Source organism: Oncorhynchus gorbuscha, linkage group LG20, assembly GCF_021184085.1.
Source record: "Oncorhynchus gorbuscha isolate QuinsamMale2020 ecotype Even-year linkage group LG20, OgorEven_v1.0, whole genome shotgun sequence".
Lineage (NCBI taxonomy): Eukaryota > Metazoa > Chordata > Actinopteri > Salmoniformes > Salmonidae > Oncorhynchus > Oncorhynchus gorbuscha.
Genome location: NC_060192.1, coordinates 4,702,052 through 4,721,539, shown reverse-complemented (window position 1 = coordinate 4,721,539; position 19,488 = coordinate 4,702,052). Strand labels below are relative to the sequence as shown.

The 19,488-nt window shown below is 42.2% G+C and overlaps 2 protein-coding genes across 4 annotated transcripts in view; both read right to left on the bottom strand.

Annotated features, from left to right (window-relative positions):
* pde8b (phosphodiesterase 8B) overlaps positions 1–8,320 on the bottom strand; it is a 93,947-nt gene extending 85,627 nt beyond the window's left edge. The window contains exon 1 of one of the 2 annotated variants that reach the window (XM_046317606.1): positions 8,119–8,320. In XM_046317606.1, coding sequence (XP_046173562.1) covers positions 8,119–8,169 — 51 coding nt within the window. In that variant the 5' untranslated portion in view covers positions 8,170–8,320. Of the gene's footprint in view, positions 1–2,743; positions 3,598–8,118 lie in introns of those variants that run through there. The other variant, XM_046317605.1, reaches the window with a different exon arrangement.
* A 195-nt stretch (positions 8,321–8,515) lies between these two features.
* On the bottom strand, positions 8,516–19,257 carry LOC124007024 (angiogenic factor with G patch and FHA domains 1-like). 2 transcript variants are annotated; one of them, XM_046317270.1, is made up of 16 exons: positions 19,165–19,257; positions 19,016–19,078; positions 15,974–16,203; positions 15,756–15,855; positions 15,393–15,622; positions 15,046–15,180; positions 14,769–14,969; positions 13,456–13,873; positions 13,149–13,260; positions 12,485–12,536; positions 10,577–10,678; positions 10,332–10,503; positions 10,076–10,155; positions 9,580–9,707; positions 9,333–9,432; positions 8,516–9,117 (listed from the first exon to the last, which is right to left on the bottom strand). In XM_046317270.1, exons 3-16 carry the CDS (start codon positions 16,193–16,195, stop codon positions 8,902–8,904), a joined length of 2,268 nt encoding a protein of 755 aa, XP_046173226.1. In that variant the 5' UTR covers positions 16,196–16,203; positions 19,016–19,078; positions 19,165–19,257; the 3' UTR covers positions 8,516–8,901. The 2 variants fall into 2 exon arrangements, with proteins under 2 accessions (XP_046173226.1, XP_046173225.1); XM_046317269.1 differs by having other exon boundaries at positions 19,016–19,235.
* Positions 19,258–19,488: the final 231 nt, after the last annotated feature.

The window sequence follows — 19,488 nt, the reverse complement described above, 5'->3', positions numbered from 1 at the left end:
TCCACGTGTCATCCAGCCCAGCCAGCCCTGTCACGTCACATGTTACTTTGTCACCAGGCTCTTGGTGACAACCCGTTTCTCAGATGTCCACGTGTCACCCAGCCCAGCCAGCCCTGTCACGTCACATGTTACTTTGTCACCAGGTTCTTGGTGACAACCCGTTTCTCAGATGTCCACGTGTCACACAGCCCAGCCAGCCCTGTCACGTCACATGTTACTTTGTCACCAGGCTCTTGGTGACAACCCGTTGCGAAGTCCGTTACCCCTGTGTTATACGACCCACGTGACACTGTGTCATACGGATGACATTACAGATGAGCGATGTCAGTCAGTCGGTCAGTTAATTCATCCGTCAGTTTGTCTGTCAATCAATTAGTCAATCATGTTTTATTGGTATAACACTGTTTGTACCCTGACACATTTGTCACATAGTCCATAACAGCAACCCAGGCCTATGCCCTCAGAGAGCAGAAAGTACACCTACCAAACAGTGTCAAACCTGCTTTATTACGCGTGATTGAGCCTCAGAGGATTCAAAGTGTCACTGAACAGTTTTGAGCAATGAGTTCATAGAGTTTGACGTTTGACGAAATGAGTCCTTTTTTTTCATCCTTCGGGTATTTTAAGTAGAAGTTGCACACCAATATTGTTTTTTAAAAGCCTGTTATATGAAACAAAGTGCATTTTAATATAGACCACATGGAGAATTCAATAAATCTGTTTATTTTTATTTTTAATAAAGACTTGCTATAGTGCCAAAATTCTGCATTTTGTTATGTCTCCCTGTGCAACCTCTATGTGACTTCTCGGGGGGGGTTAAACCTACTTAACCCCAACGTTTCTACAAGTTCTCACCTTCATTATAACGCCGGTAGTAATTTTGTTGCTTTGACTAAGTTATTTAAGGAAGATGATTATTTAATGTGATTAGTGATTCATGTTAAAGCTGGAATCCTTAAAGAGATCATTCCGGGATTTTGGCAATGGGGCCCTTTATCTACGTCCACAGAGTCAGGTGAACTCGTGGAGACCATTTTCGTCTCTGCGTGCAGTTTGAAGGAAGTTGCTATCTAGCGTTTGCATAATTGCCGACTAGCGTTATAGCGCAAACACTGGAGGACATTGCACCAACGTTAGTTAGCATTGGCTTGCGACACTACCTCTACGTCTGTCATACCGGACGCAGATACATTCAAATGGTATCCATGAGTTCATCTGACTCTGGGCGAAGTAGATAAATTGGTGCGGCTGGCTTCCGGGTTGGATGCGCGCCGTGTTAAGGAGTGCGGCTTGGTTGGGTTGTGTATCGGAGGACGACATTCGTCTCTCCCGAGCCCGTACGGGAGTTGTAGCGATGAGGCAAGACAGTAGCTACTAAACAATTGGATACCACGAAATTTGGGAGGAAAAGGGGGTAAAAAAAAAACGTTTTACCCTCATTTTATATATTTTAATTCTCATTTTAAAATTGTGAATCATTTAAAAATATTTTTTCAAAGGAAACATTACGAACATCTAATTGTCAAATTATAGTGAAAAGGCGGGTGAGCTGGTTCTACTCTTTTTTAGGGCAATTTTCTGGTGTTTTGTGGTAAAAAAAAAAACCTGTTACCCATAGATAGACTGGCTAAAGATGTTTTAACAATTACATTGCTTTTTTTGTGAAGCTTGCAGTACCCCTTTCCTGCAGTCAAATGACTAGTGGCCTCATATGGGGATTGTTATTGATATATATATATTTTATATTTTCTTCTTCTTTTCTTTTACAGCCAAAAATCTAGTGTTTATATGTCCATTTAAATATATATATATATATTCAAAACGTAATACATTTCAACTCTACCAGGTGTCTTCTTTTTTTAAGCCCATAACCATGTGTGTGAGGTGTATATTTTGGTTTCAAAGTAGATTTGTATAAGACCACCAAGAAACACTGTGTGACCCTGATTTAGCCCACTGCAGTAAAAGGCTCAATTGCCCCTCTGTTGCACACAGCTACACACCCTGTCATAAGAGGATTTATGGCTGATTTAAGATGAAATCATCAACCCTGTTACTTGATTTGGCAGTTAATAGGCACTTAACTTAATAGTCATTTTTCTTATTTAACTTCTTGAGATTGAAAACGTGTTTCTTATTAAGTTGAACATTTGCTCATCATGACATAATGCTAAAATGATGTTATGTTAAAAAAAAAAACGTACACTACCCAAAAGGGTTAGGGTTCATTATAATGTTCGTTATCATGCATCGTACTTTCCCCATGGTGTCACTCACTCACTCACTCACTCTGTCACTCACTAACTCACCCTAACCTTTCAGAAAAGAACAATTGTTGTCGTGATGACACCAGCTGACAAATCCTCCATCTCTGTATTTTATCTATGATTCGATGAATCACTCCAGGAATGCCCGAGCTACCTATAGGGTATGCCCCCAAAACAAAACAAAACCCGTTTGCTAATTCTACCACAACACACTGACTGCACATAGATAGATAACAAACAATAATAAGACATTCCGTGAACACAAAACGTTATTCATGATGATATCAGTCTTGCTATACCCCCACTCAAGACGGAATAAGCTTCATGGATAATTGGTTTGAATTAGGAGCAGCTAATTGATACGATACTACAATGTTTGGCCTTCTGAATAGGTCGGGAATTCGGCTGAACAGAATACAGGCCTGCGTGAACTGATTGATCATTCCCTGTGATTGTGAAAGAGCGAATCTATCTACCTTGGCACTGGTGTGACTGGTCTGGGTCTCAGCCTCGATGCAGATGTGTCCCCGGCTGTTCTCTCTTCTCTCTCGTCGAGAGTTGGTTCCGGAGTGCCTGCTCTGGTAGGTGATGACGGATGAGATGGTATCGGCCGCTTCCGTCTTGATAAACAGCCCATGTAGGGTGGCCGCGGTGCCCTGCGAGATAGTGGTGGTTTGGTGCGGAGAGTTGGACTCGTCCGAGTCTCGGCAGTAGATCACACCGCTCTGGGAGACGTGGATGCTGGGAGCGCAGCCCATGCCTCACCGCGGCCCTGGTGCCAGCTCTCAAATGACAGTAAACAGCGCTATCACTCTCGCCGAGGTCTGGCGCTGCGGCCGCTGTTCTCTCCGAGCATCGGCTGCTCCTGGTTGTCTCTCCTCAGTGGCCGGTTGAACACATCAAGGGGAGAACGAAAGGTCCTTCATCTCTCTAGTATCGACGCTGAGACCTCAGCTCTGTTAATTCATGCAATGCGCTCGGCTCCTCGATTTGTTATGTGGAGCTCAATGTGATTTTCTCTGTGATCTGTCCAGCTGCCGCTGCGTTTTACATTCAGTCATTCAGTGAGAAAAGAGCATAATTTACGTTATTATAGACTGCAGCATATAGGCGTTATGTAATTCCATCATGGCTCGCAATAATGTCGATTAATGAAATGATTTCCTCTAGCCTATAGGCTATAGCCCAGCCTGCGAACGTAACCATCTGTAACCACCAGGCTGTCCTTAAATTATGTCAACAAAGACGCTACTCTTCTCATCCTATCCAAATCATATTTGATTGGAAGAAGACAAACGCGCATGAAATCGCTGGATCACACTCGCTCATGTCTTCACTATCTGGCCATCGCATTTCGTTGGCTGAGGTCTCGCTCTGTCTTCTCTTTCTCTTCTCTCTCACTCTTCAATTCAATTAATTTCAAACGGTTTTATTGGCATGGGAAACACATGTTTACATTGGTAAAAGCACGTGAAATAGATAATAAACAAAAGTGAAACAAACAAAATTGTACAGTAAATATTACTCACAAAAGTTCAAAAGGAATAGAGACACTTCAAATGTCACATTCGGGCTCGATACAGTGTTGTAACGATGTGCAAATAGGCAAGGCACAAAAGGGAAAATAATGATTGTATAGGCTGCTGTGCTGTCACCCTCTCCAGTGCGCACCATCAGAGCCGGTCACCACTGGTCAGCAATTGGAAGACTAGAACCATATGTGTCAAGTAGAGACGTCCGACAAAACGTAGTGAGTAACACATGCACTTATGATCTGTAAATGTGTCTCTAGGCTATCAATTATTGTCAGAAAATAACAAGAGACAAATCATTTGAATAAAACAACATGTGGGTGAGAGAGAGAGAGAGAGAGAGAGAGAGAGAGAGAGAGAGAGAGAGAGAGAGAGAGAGAGAGAGAGAGAGAGAGAGAGAGAGAGAGAGAGAGAGAGAGAGAGAGAGAGAGAGAGAGAGAGAGAGAGAGAGAGAGAGAGAGAGAGAGAGAGAGAGGGGGAGAGAGAGGAAGAGGAGGGTGAGAGAGAGAGAGAGAAAGAGGGGGAGAGAGAGGAAGAGGAGGGTGGGTGAGAGAGAGAGAGAGAGAGAGAGATTGTGTGTGTGTATGTTTCATATGATAAATCCACAATAACTTCTCCAGGCAGCAGCTGAACTTTTACACAGATATTGGACCAGCTTACCTAAGTATCCTACCCTGAACCATTTACAGGATAAATGAAATAAAAAATAACCTTAGATTAGTGTCTAGGTAGGGCTAATACTTATGCAAATGACAAAAAAAGCAATAAAACTGTCCTGCAATAAAACTGTCCTGCAATAAAACTGTCCCAACCCATAAAAATCTGTGAAATGTTCTTGACGGACACAGAACATGTATTCAACATCAAATTAATAACATGAAAAAAAGCACTTCAGACTACTTTAGAGTGCACATAGCACGCAAACATTCATGCGCAAAGCGGTGGAAAAAGTACCCAACTGTCATTCTTGAGTAAAAGTACAAATATCTTAACAGAAAATGACTCGAGTAAAAGTGAAAGTCACCCAGTAAATGACATACATGAGTAAAAGTTGAAAAGTATTTGGTTTTAAATTACTTAAGTATCAAAAGTAAATGTAATTGCTAAAATATACTTAAGTATAAAAAGTACAAGTAGAAATCATTTTACATATATTAAGCAAACCAGACGGCACAATTTTCTTGTTTTTAAAATGTATGGAGAGCCAGGGGCGCACTCCAACACTCAGACATCATTTACAAACAAAGCATTTGTGTTTAATGAGTCCACCAGATCAGAGGCAGGAAGGAATGACCAGGGATGTTCTCTTGATAAGTGCGTGATTTGTAAAAAGAAAAATAATATGTCCTACTAAGCATTCGAATTGATACCCCAAAAACGACTTAAGTAGTAATTTAAAGTATTTTTACTTAAGTACTTTACACCACTGCACGCACGCACGCACACAAACACGTGTCACACGTCACGTCGCACACATCTCACATGTAGGTGGATTACAGGAGCAAAACAGAGAAATTATGACGTGATATGTAAATCAAGGTCCATAATGTAGTTGATCTGATATCTTGATTCTATTGGTGCAAACCAAGAAAATAAACTGTTTTTCCATAACAACCAATAGACACCCAAGGCTAGTATGATTGACATTCTTTCTGTCCTATAGGTTGTGGCTTCCCTCAGTGTGCATACCACAAACCATCATGCAGAGTAGACACTCTCTCACCATGGCAACAGGGGTTTACATTACATCTCCCATATAGTATCCCGCATCAGTGACATGTATGCAAGAGGAAAGTATGATGGCCTAGTCAAATAGTCAAATTAGTATTGGTCACATATGCTGAATACAACAGACATTACTATGAAATACTTGCAAGCCCATTACAAACAATGCAGAGTTAAAAAGACAAATATTTGCTAAATACAAAAGGAAAAATAGTAAAACAATAAAATAACGAGACTATATACACTATATATACAAAAGTATGTGGACACCCCTTCAAATGAACGGATTCAGCTGTTTCAGCCACACCCGTTGCTGACAGGTGAATAAAATTGAGCACACAGCCATGCGATCTCCATAGACAAACATTGGCAGTAGAACGGCGTACCAGTACCTAGTCAATGTGCAGGGGTACAAGATAGTTTGAGGTAATACAGTATCTCCATGTAGGTCAGGGGAAAGAAACGAACAAATGAAGAATAAAGGGGATCAATGTAAATGGTTTGGGTGGCCATTTTATGAACTGTTCAGCAGTCTTATAACTTGAGGGTAGATGTTCAGGAGCCTTTTTGTCACAGACTTGGCGCTCCAGTATCGCTTGTGGTGCGGTAGCAGAGAGACCAGTCTATGACCTGGGTGGCTGGAGTCTTTGACACTGTCTGGTATAGAGGTCCTGGATGGCTGGGAATTCGGGCCCAGTACATGTACTGGGCTCTACTGTCTGCGGCGCCTTGTGGTTGGATGGCGAGCAGTTGCCGTACCAGGCGGTGACGCAGCCCGTCAAGATGTTCTCAATGGTGCAGCTGTAGAACTTTGAAGATCTGAGGGACCCATGCCAAATCTTTACAGCCTCCTTATAGTGGGAAGAAGCGTCGTCGTGCCCTCGTCACGACTGTGCTTTCGTGTTTGGACCATGATAGGTCCTTAGTGATGCGGACACGGAGGAACTTAAAACTCTCGTCCTGCTCCTCTACAGCCCCGTCGATGTAAATGAGAGCATGAACAGCAGTGGTACAGTTATACTTCCTACTGTACTGAAACTGTCACCGTACTGATAAACGCAACGCCTTGCGACTCTCGTCAGTGTGTACTAAGCCGGATGCAATGGAATTCACTTCACATGTATACACTGTATTCTAGTCAAGTCTTACCCTATGTAACTACTACTGTACACACATTTTCTATTCATATACTGCCCATGTCTATACACACCATCATATACATTCATATTCCGGACTCTGACATTGCACATTTCGCTACACCCGCAATAACATTGCAAAATATGTGTACGTGACCAATAAAATTGGATTCGAATTAGGACTACTGGAAAGCTGCTGGCCACCTAAACAGAGTTTCCACTGTGAGCTCCTTGAAACGCACTCCATAAATCCAATCATGAATTGATTGATGAGGAAGTGTTGGGTAATCTAAGCTACCTATATGTGTGTAGGTGATACAGTAGATCATGCACCTTTAAAGTCCAAAGGTCACATTTGATATTAATTACTGACTTGACTTGTTTGGTTTTGTACACATGGTTAGTGTTCAGGGACTTGAGAGTCGTTGAAAGAGAGAAAGAGAGGGGGGGGGGGGAGAACTGTGGATGTTTTTGAGGCATGAAGTGCCTATTGCCTGGCAACGAGCTTAGACATAGTGTAAATCAAACAGTACCAAGGACAAAACAATCAAATTCTTGGCACAGTGGGGGAAACACTGTACACTGCATGATTCCCTTAATCTGATTTGAACCAAATTGTGTCTTATGATCTGATTATAACCAGGTTATAAAATAACAGTGGGGTGACATCCACACATTAACACCTTTAAATGTGTCCTTAAAATATAATACAACCATGTATCCTGAGTGAATATGCACAAAACAGGAATAAACATACAGTATGTATTGCTATACTAAATTCACATTTCAGTAGGTTCACCTTACTTACTCCGAAGGCTGCCCCCTGCCGGCAAGGTCGCCTCTCTGCACCAATGATTACAGTCTGTTATAAAATACATCTCTCTCGATTGAGTGAGTAGGCCAAAATGTCTGTCACCAAAATCAGTTCGAGGGGAACATTTCTTTCCATTATAAAATATTAAATCTATATGGAGCTTCCAGTAGCCTATGTAAATTATGCATATAGTGGCAGTTTACAGTTGAGTCATTTAGCAGACGCTTTTATTCAGAACGACTAACCGGAGCGATCATGTCGAAGTGCCTTGCTCATGGACACCAACAGATTGTTCACCTATTCGGCTCGGGGATTGGAACCAGCGCCCATACGGTTACTGGCCCAACGCTCTAGGCTACCTATAATAAAAATAAATTACCGTACATAATAAAAACTGTACACATTGAAATTCACCAAACGCATTTATAGGTCAATTCCACAACGTTTCTTATCAAGAGCCATTCGTGGTAAACCTGTATAAAATTCCAAAGCATACCTGATGGGTTGAATAAAAATAACAATCAAGTTGGCCTGCACCTCTATCCATACACGTATTTTCCCTGTGCGTTTTCTGGATTTCTACTCAAGCGCAAGAGAGACCTTGTTTCCTCTTCATCAGTATTAACGGTTTACTGTTGCCTTACCTTTTGAGGTCCATTGAACAATTCACTTTCTTCCGTCGAAGTCCGACTCATGTCTTGAACCAGGGTTAGGTCCTTTACGAGTAGTAAAACGTTGGGATGAATAATTCCTGTCTAGAAACGCGCGAAACTGCATCCGCGGTTCTCGGTCGTGCTGCCCATCGAGTTAACGGATGGATGGCGGAGGACCCGAGATATTAGCGATCTTAAAGACGGTTGGTTATAACTTCTGAGAAACTTTTTCGGCTCCGCTTCAGGCGGGCAACAGGAGTCCATCCGTGCAGTCCTAATGCCAGCGGGTTTTTACGTGGGTGCTTGTTATAGCCATGGAAAAGTGCATGTACATGTAACTAACGTATTCAAGTAAAATACAGGCCTACAACAATGACATCTCTTGTACTGCAGACAAAATCAAAGCAACATTTATTAGGCATGATTGTACAGTTGATAGATTTGCCTGTGGAATCTAACAGTTGCTTTACAAGGAGGTTCTTTAGCATGTTAATTCTTTACAATTTAAAATACAATACCCAATTCTGCATCCTCACAGTTCTGAAGGGACTAGAAACATAAGAGATATCCCACTTTAGTGCAAATTGGAATAACATCTAAGTGAGTACCAGCTCCATTCTCATTCCAAGAAGTGGATTCAGTCAGTAAATATATTGGAACTAGGCCACCCTGTGTGTCTGTGTCCAGTCAACTACTCACTTCTCCATGGTGGATTGTGTGACCGGCCTTTCTGAGATACAGACTAGAACTGTTGAGAAACATTGGCCTAGGATGTCATTCAGTCACTTCTCCTTTAACCCAAGGTTTGGTTACCGGGCCCTGCTCCTTCTTGACTGTGGGTGTATCTGGCTGGCAGGTGTCATTAAACCTCTCTCTGGCCTTCTCCCAGTTCCTCTGGGTCTTGTTCTTGCTCAGAGAGCCAGCCTCGTCCACTGACACAGCAGCTCCCGCCCCAAGACCTGACTGGGACTTCCAGATCTTCAGCTGGATCTATGGGAAAACCGGAATAGTGGGGAAAAATCTGATCAGATGTGTGAGCAAAGTAGGAAAGAACTGGGATGAAACCAGACAAATGAAGTGGAGGATATTAGTCTGAGGTTTGGTCAATTTAAATATAGCCATTTATGAATTCCTAGTTAAAATAGGGAAAATCCCATCTCTGAAAACAGGAAAATCTTAATCGAAAGGGAAAAGGTTAAGATTACCGGGTCTTTCATTCCAGCTCCAGCTTTGCCCAGGCCTTCTCCTTTCTTCCAGCCCATCTTCTCCAGCATCTTCCTTCCCTTGTTGACTTCACTGATCTCACTGTACCAAGAGGGAAACAGGGGCACATTGCAACGACTCAGAGTCACTACATCCCGGTCTTTCTACACACACACACACACACACACACACACACACACACACACACACACACACACCATCAACTGAACCAATCAGATTACCACGTACATGTGAACGGAGGCGGGTGCGTCGTCGCGTTGGAAGGCTCCCTCGCTGCCCACAGTCTGACGACGAGACTCGGCCCTGTCAACATACCTGGGGTTCCTCAGGGCTTTGGTCTCCTCATACTCAGTGCTCTGTTGGGACAGAGGGAGACACTTACTAAACACAGTTATATACACACAAACACACACACACATAGTAATATCATACTAACTGCTGTTAGTGACAAGGAAAGAAGGTTCATAAGCTATGGGACTGCTCAGTCTCTTGCAACGTGCATGTCAACAAGATGTGAGACGAGCAAAAACAGAACCGTTTAATTGGACAAAAACCTCTGTCAGATAACATCTTTGTATTGTATACACAGAGAAGACAGGGCAGGATCTGATTGGCAAGGACATTTTCAACAAAGGATTTACCAATGGGAATCACTCATCACTGATTAACATAACAGCAGACGGGGACAACAGATGAAGTTGTAGTGGATGAACAGGTCACTTACCTTCAGGCCATATTTGACTTTCATCTGTTTCAGTTCTTTCTGTCTGAGCAGTTCCTTGTCCTCTTTGGTAGGAGCTGGACCTGAGGAACGACACACCCGGAAAGTTATAAACTGGGTTGTAGCATTAGTTACACTAATAATCATGCTGTGTGGGACATGGGTAGCTAGGTGTGTGAGCATCGCATCAGGCTTATACAGACAACATAGAGATGGATGTAACATTTATTTACACAAATTCATCAGCTGTGTTCTGCACCTGTCTGTTCCGGCTGGTTTCTCTGGTGTTTGCCGAGGTGAGCCATGACCTGTCCAGGTTCACAGCCATCACAGGTGTCTGTACCAGAGTGGATGTGGAAGGACAGAACAGTCTCTCCCATCTTCACTTCATCCCCATGGGTCAGAGGGCAAGGGTCACACTTAGCTTTGGGCTGAGGGCAGTGAAAACAATACTGTTACTACCTCACTTTCCAACCAAGGTGTGTGTGTGTGGGTCTGACCCACCTGAAGGATTCGGTTGCCATTGAGGACAGTTCCATTCTGGCTTCCCTGGTCCACTAGCATGTAGCACTGTTGGTTCTGGTCAAAGTACACCTCTGCATGAAACTGGGATTAAACGTGTAAAAAAAAAAAAAAATAAAAAAATTAAAAAAAGTTGACACCTACTCATTCCAGGATTTTCTTTATTTTTACTCTTTTCTACATTTTAGAATAATAGTGAAGACATCAAAACAATGAAATGACACATGGAATCCCCCAAAAAAAGTTTAAAAAATAATAATTCAAAGTGGCCACCCTTTGCCTTGACAGCTTTGCACACTCTTGGCATTCTCTCAACCCACTTGATGAGCTAGTCACCTGGAATGCATTTCAATTAACAGGTGTGCCTTGTTAAAAAGTTAATTTGTGGAATCCCTTTCCTTCTCAACACGTTTGAGCCAATCAGTTGTGTTGTGAGAAGGGGTGGTATACAGAATATATCCCTATTTGGTAAAAGACCAAGTCCATATTATGGCAAGAACAGCTCAAATAAGCAAAGCGAAACAACAGTCCATCATTACTTGAAGACATTAAGGTCAGTCAATGCAGAACATTTCAAGAACTTTGAAAGTTTCTTCAAGTGCAGTTGCAAAAACCACCAAGCGCTACGATGAAACTGGCTCTCATCAGGACCACCACAGGAAAGGAAGACCCAGAGTCACCTCTGCAGCAGAGGATAAATTCATTAGAGTTACCTGTAACCTCAGATTACAGCCCAAATAAATGCTTCACAGTTCAAGTAACAGACACATCAACATCAACTGTTCAGGGGAGACTGTGAATCAGGCATTCATGGTCAAATTGCTGCAAAGAAACCACTACTAAAGGATACGATTTGCATGAGCAAAGAAACATGAACATTAGACCGGTGGTAATCTGTCCTTTGGTCTGATAATCCAAATTTGAGATTTTTAGTAGGTGAACGGATGATCTCCGCATGCTTGGTTCCCACTGTGAAGCATGGAGGAGGAGGTGTGATGGTGCTTTGCTGGTGAAACAATTGGTGACTTATTTAGAATTCAAGGCACACTTAACCAGCATGGCTACCACAACATTCTGCAGCAATATGGCATCCCATCTGGTTTGCGCTTAGTGGGACTACCATTTATTTTTCAACAGGACAATGACCCAAAACATACCTCTAGGCTGTGTAAGGGCTATTTGACCAAGGAGAGTGATGGAGTGCTGCATCAGATGACCTGGCCTCCACAATCGGGTTGCACAGCGATCTAAGGCACTGCATCTCAGTGCTAGTGGTGTCACCATAGATCCTGGTTTGAACCCATGCTGAATCCCAACCGGCTGTGATCTGGAGTCCCCTAGGGTGGCGCACAATTGGCCCAGGGTCATCCGGGTTAGGGGAGGGTTTGGCCTGGGTAGGCTGTCATTGTAAAATAAGAATTTGTTCTTAACTGACGTGCCTAGTTAAATAAAGGTTCAATTAAATACATTTAAAAAAAATCCCTTTGGGTTGAGTTGGACTGCAGAGTGAAGGAAAAGCAGCCAACAAGTGCTCAGCATGTGGGAACTCTTTCAAGACTGTCTGAAAAGCATTCCTCATGAAGCTGGTTGAGAGAATGCCAAGAGTGTGCAAAGGGTGGCTACTTTGAAGAATCTCAAATATAAAATATATTTAGATTTGTTTAACACTTTTCTGGTTACTACAGGATTCCCTGTGTTATTTCAAAGTTTTGATATCTTCTCTACTTTTCTACAATGTAGAAAAACCCTGGAATGAGCAGGGGTCCAAACCTTTGACTGGTACTGTATATAGAACCCATCAATACCATTCACATCTAATTTGAAGCCCTGCTAATTTCCTGTAATGCATGTAAGCAGAATCAAACAAATCAATGAAATAGGTTGCCATACCTTACTCACTCCCATTTCAGATAATCTGATGGCATGGTTCATATCCTTTTCCCTGAAAATATAGAATTATGTTAAAACAGTCATTCAAAATGCCACAGGAAGTTTCAACTTCAGTGTCAGAAGTGTTGATCTGAGCTCTCATCTCCCCCTTGTGATGAAACTGATGAACTGACCACTCATAGGCCTATTCAATCAAAATAATTGGGAGAATCCCAAATAGGTTTGTTTGCCTCTTCTCCGCCCTCGCCTCTTTTTTGAAAAAGGTCAAAGGTAACCGAGGAGCGGAGGAAACTCCTTCACTCGCGGGTCATCAGGCAAATAACTTTTACAGTGGTGGAATCTCAAACTAAATGTGTAAAGTGATAACAACTCTTGGATGAAAGGATAAGTGGCATATCGTTTTTAAACGTGTTTTGTAAAAACTTTTCTCCCTCGAGAGAACACCCATTTCAAAGTGGGTGTGACGCATTTTAAAACACGATCCTCGGTCAAAGTAGGTAATGGAGGAGCGGATCAGACTCCTTCGTTCGCCTACTAACGAATTGACACTCTCCTCGACCACTTAACAGTTTCTGTGTCACGGAGGAGAGAAGACGGAGGAGTTGAGGAGAGGACAGACTTTTCCCAATTGAGAATCTCCCAGAGACTGTAGTGCTGTACTGACCTGCCAATGGTGGCTGGAGAGTCAGCTGTGATGATGAAGAGTGTTCCTGTCTGTAACACAGGAGATCTGACCACTGTCACCCTCACACAGGGCGGCCACACCTCCTCAGCAACTAGGGACAGAACGTGCACACAATATCACATACCCATGACATTATACTGAGCAAGATTTTAACTACAGGAAACATTGAGGAAGACCGATGAACAAATATCAGGTGGTGTTAGACGTTTAACACAAAGTGAAAGCTATACAGTGAGAAAAAGTTGACAGACTGAATAACCCTAAACGGTGTCCCTCCTCTCCTCACCTTCCTGACTCTCCATCTCTGACTCTGAGCTGTATTTGGTGGGACGAGGGGGGGAAGAGGAGGAGGATGTAGACTTCCATTCTCCCTCCGACTCAGTGATCTCCCCCTCCTCAGGCTCGCTGTTCCCACGCAAGCCATCACGCCCTGACGCAGCTGCCTTCTCCTTGCTTTCCCGTCTGTCCGACTTAGCCTTCTTCCTCCTTGAGCTGCTCGCATCATCAGAGCGCGACCAGTCATTCCTCTTCTTTCTCTTCAGCGAGAGTTCGGCGCTCTTCGCCCGGCGAGTCTTTGAAGAGCTTTTCTTCCGTGGAGGAGTGTCTGGAGTGACAGACCGCCCCCTCTGCCTGCGCGAGGCCACTCCCCTCTTGGGGATTCGTCGCTCAATCCACTCCTCAAACTCAAGCTCCTTTACAAGGCCCTGTGAGCAGACACACAAACAATCAGAAGGGAGGATTCACCTGAAGCATCTCCAGAGAACTAAATTGGTGGATACGGGACACAAGAGGCTTTCTAGGAATTTGGACAGTGGGCTCCGCATCGGAACCTCCCTGCATTGCTTAGGGATCATTTTTAGATATATGGATCTCCATTTTCAAAGACAGTAGGCCGATACTGCCTTCACAGTCAATTCATTGACTCAAGCTGCAACACAATGAGAGTGAGCCTCAAAAGCATCCTCTTGACCAGACCAAGCAGCCACATCCCTGAGCTCTGAAACATGCCCTTTCGTTGCACTAGAGCGGTGGAGCTAGACATCATGTCTGCATGGAGTCTTTCTGCTGGAAAAGAACAGTTTGATGTGAGGAGTGTAAAAAGTGTATCTCTACGAGAAACTGAGTTCCAGAAATAGGAAATTGTCCATGTTAGTCAGTGAGTGAATCACATCTTCTACCCACGACCAGAGGAATAGCATTCAGTCAACGAAACGGCAACGAGCAACAGCTAAAACTCTGTACCTGACGAAAATGTAGTAGACTCTGCAGGATAAATAACCAAGGCTGTAGCTGCAGAAATTCTACAACCACTCCTGCAAAAACAAAAAACTGAGACCACATAGATCAGAGTTGAAATGTATCTTAAAGAAGTCCATTACAATCCCTAAACTTCTGAAGGTGAGATGCCTCAGGAGCCTCAGGCCAGCCAATGAGCACAGTTCAAAAACAATAGGGATAACAGGTCAGTTGTACACAGCAATGAGAAATATGTAGCTACTTAAAACAATTAACCCTTCGTAATCATTATTTCAAAGGAACAGAAATCCAGAATTTGCTGTAATTCTCCTGTAGCGCTTCATCTCCAGTATAGTCACCCACCTTATCCTCCTGACGAGAGGCTCTCTCTGGAACTTTCTTCCACTTCCTGCCCTTCTTGTCCAGGCTCCTTTTCTCCTGGCTGGTCTCTGAGACAGGCTGTACAGTAGGGACCTCTATCCTGGAGTGGAACTGGTACTTGCCACTCTCTGCATCGTAGTAGTAGTACATCCCAGTGTTGTTATCATAGTACAACTGACTGGCCTAGGTGAGGGAGAGAGTGACGCAATTAAAAAGACTGTTACATAATGGCATAGTAATGGCGTGTGTGGTTTAGTACCGAGTCGTAGTAGAAGCCAGTGCTGTGGTCGTAGTACATCCCGGTGGTCTCATCAAACACAAAGCCAGTCTGTGTCATGGCCTGCTCAGCAGTGGCTCTCAGCATGTCAGCTATAGAGCCTGCATCGACGTCTTGCTGGAACACACACAAGTAAAGAAAGTGAAGTTCCCAACTCGTTTTTGCACTGTCATCAACTTAAAAACCTTTATTTTTGTGCCCCACCAAATAGATTGTGGTCCCGTATTAGGGAAATGAGCTCTTTAAATAAAGATTATTTTTGGTTCGACAAGAGACCTCAATGTCCTCAGTCAGAACAGAATGAGTGGAGAGACAGTATCTAAACTCACCTCTGGTTGAGCAGCAGTAACACCACCCCCCACAGACACCTCTGTAACCGTCTCGGTGGCTGTCATTGTATCTGTAATCATATATGTAGCGAGGTCATTGGTTGATTCTGCAGCTGTCATCTGTGAGGCATCAGTGGCTTCCTGCCCCTCTGCTATCACAATCCCCTCGGTGTCTGTTGCCACACCATCACCGTGGTAGTAGCCTCCTCCATAGTAGTAGTTGTAATAATCTGAAAAGCACACAGACAAGGGTCAACGTATCTGTATGTGTGAGCGGAGCAACAACAAACTAAATCATTCACAAACTGCTGGTCCTGGGAAATAATAATGTGTTCATTTTACAACCATTCAAACATCGCTCACCAGTTTCTGACCAGGTATATTCTGCTGTCTGTGTCTCAGCTTCAGCTTTCCGTTTCGTCTTCGTCTTCCGTTCATGAATCTCTGTACTCAGCCTGTCAACCTATTGTATCAAATCACGGCAAAGAAAAAAAACATAAGAGTCACTTGTAAATTTGTTTATTTGTGCATTTCAGAGACTTGTTCAATGATGGCTAGATTGTTCTTAGCAGCTAGCCTACCTGTTTCCTCAAGTCTTCGTTGTAGCCTTCTGTGTTCTTCTGAAGCCGCTCAGACTTGCTCAGTTGTTTCTGTAATGTGGTCAGTTGCTTCTGTAATGTGGTCAGTTCTTTTCTGCAGTTTTTCAGTTGCTTCTGTAGCGACTCTACTTTCTGGCGAAGCTCAGCCACCTCGGACTCCGACCCATCCTCTCCTCCACTCGCCTCCTCTCCATTTGTCGCCATACTCCCAGCTGGAATCGACACACAGGGCCACATGTAAAGTGAATGTTGAAAAAAAAAAATGTCATTCGAATTGACCTGACCATGCGCAAAACCATGTACGCATGCGTTCGGTGTCAGCAGGTTAAAGTTACCTAGAAGCCAAACAAAATCTAAGTTTAGACATTTCTATAATATAGTGCCCTAATTTTTGTAAGAAAAGTGGAGACAAAAAATGCAAGATTCATCTCTCGTGAATTTTTATGACTTTACTTAAAAACAGTTTTAATAAGATGTTTAAATATTTGATAAAACAAGTGAAAAGTCCAGACTGGGCTTAATGGGTACCGAGTGCATCCTTTACGCCCTGCGGGGGTTCCAAATAAACCCACCTCTAAAACAATCCATTTGAATTATATCAATCACCACTAAAGTTATTAAAAATACACTGATCCATACTATTCATCATGAAAGTAGCATGTAATAACAGGGGGGTTCAAATATGAACTTAAGACTTTTGTTCTTGCCAACCAATACACACCCGATTCAACTAATTAATTTATCATAGGCTTCAATCAAGAAATGATTAGTTGAATCAGGTGTGCTATTGCTTGGTTAGAACACAACCCTGCACCCACACTGGCCCTCTGTCGATAAGAAGCAAAGCTCAAAAGACCATAACACACACAACGTTCAATAAATTATCTGAAAGCTGAATTTCATTTGCTGTACTGCTATTCTTGTTAATGAGTCCCAACTTGTCTTCCGTAAGCCCATCTGAAGACAGTTTCAAATCTCTCCCTCTACTGTGCATTACAAAATGTAAATGTGGTAGACCAATTTTTTTTTAAATCACCTGGAAGGACAACAATATGACAATGCCCCCACCCAAAAGTACATGAGTGGTCGCCCAATAGTCATCTTCTTGTTCCTCATTTGATTGCTTTTTCTTTCGACCACTTGTAGGTCTTTATCCCGAATATCCCTCAACCCTGGTCGTCGTCTTCTCTCTCTGCATCAATGACTACCTGTCCACTCAAAACTTAGTGAAAAGTGTAGAGAAGTTTCTAATTGTTTCTAATCTTGGTAAAGGCACCATGGCTAGCATCCAGAACTGTAGTTTTAAATCAACAAATCTGAGCAAAAGTTTTTTTATACTGAACAAAAATATAAACACAACATGTAAAGTGTTGATCCCTTGTTTCATGAGCTGAATTTATAATGTCAAGCCCTGCATGTTTTTTTTTCAAAAGTCTCATGGAATGTAAGTTTACATTGAACACAAAAGAAACAGAGAACATTGGCCACAGATGTCTCAAGTTGAGAGTGTGCAATTGGCATGCTGACTGCAGGAATGTCCACCAGAGCTGTTGCTAGAGAATTTAATGTTAATTTATTTGGCAGTACATCCAACTGGCCTCACAACCACAGACCACGTGTAACCACGCCAGCCCAGGACCTCCACATCCGGCTTCTTCACCTGTGGGATTGTCTGAGATCAGCCACCTGGACAGCTGATGAAACTGAGGTGTATTTATGTTTGTAAACAAAGCCCTTGTGTGAAAGGATTTTTTTTAAAATAATTGGCTGGGCCTGGCTCCCCAGTGGGTGGGCCTATACCCTCCCAGGCCCACCCATGTCTGTGCCCCTGCCTAGTCATGTGAAATCTATACATTAAATTGATTTCCTTATATGAACTGTACCTCAGTAAAACTGTTGAAATTTCTGCATGTTGTGTTTATATTTTTGTTAAGTATATTTATGCTCACGTTCATTGAATATTAGGGATATCAACACACCATCCAAGTGTTTCAATGCCACGTGGGCTTAATAGGAGCCGACTGGGTTTAATTGGAACAGTGATTTATGGTGAAAAATAATGACTGGCAAAGCCTATTCATTAAATATTTGGAAACCAATGGTTTGGTGTATAAATATACACTATAGACTACAATATTATGCAACGTTAGTAATGATCAATATGTATTTATTGTAAATTACATTCTGTATTTACAAAAATGGCATCTATGTATAACAATGCAAGGTTCATTTCACAGTAAAATGAGGCAAAATGCATTCAATTAATGTGAATGGCCAAAATCTATTATCTTGTAGTTCACCAAGTCAGGTTGCTACTGTGTGAATGTGACATGCAGGCACAACTGACAGCATACATTATTTGTAAATAGCAAATAATAAACGTTAAATATGCTATCATGTGCACATACCAGCACATTAATCTCTTAATTTGACATATAATATGATTACTTATCTGAGAAAGTACAGACACATATCTGGAAAATGTGTCAATCCAATGGTCGCCTTAACGTTTTTTTTGCAACTTTGAAATTGGCCAATCATTTAATAATAAAACATGAGATTGGCTTAGAATTTTAAAAAACTGTAGGGGATATTTGTATTTTTATTTATTTAAATGGAAGTGGGTTTACTATAATATGTATGTTTACGCTAATCATTACGCCGATTCTGTTGCAACATGTTTTGAAACGGTTTAACGTTACTCCAAACGGAAACGCAAACAAAGTGTTTCTATTCTATGTGACAAACTCAGGTAGGTCCCTTCCCGTTTCGTTTACAACGTTTGCTTCCTTCCGTTTGGTTCTTAAACGTTAAACGGTTTCCGTAATGAATATACGCATGCATTTTAAAAAGCCTGTTGAATTAATTGTTTGTAATTGCATATTGATGTTAATTGTATATATATTTCGTCAAATGTCCAAGTCCGAACTAAGTGGATAACCATTAGAGTACAGTTGAAATGAGTGTTTGCGCCTTCATTCATTGATAAGGTTAAATAAACTGCCTAGTTAGTTATGGTCTTACCGATTCGTTTGTATTCCTCGCTTGGACGCTCGCCCTCCTTTTCTCTCCGCCGAGAATATCAACCTGAAAGTTGAACATAAACATCTTGTAACCACCCTGCATTGCTGACACATCCGACCACATGTTTTGTTGATAATAAAGAGAGTTACAATTGGTACAGTTGATGTGTTTACAATCCACTTCGACCATCGCCTCTATTTTTTATACGTATTACGTCACTTTCTTCTTCTTTCGGTACAACATCACACCGTTGGCAGAGGGCGCCACCTGTGGTTTGGAATGAGAATAGGCTACATATTTGGAAATAACTGATTATCTCTGGTTGAATAAAAATACACAGCTATCTCAGAGGTTTGTGCTATAACAAAAAAAAAATCAAATAAAACTTATACTATCGATTATCATTCACATCGACTTTCAAAACGTTCTGTTAGACCTCACACTCAATGTCAACAAAACAAAGAAGATGATCG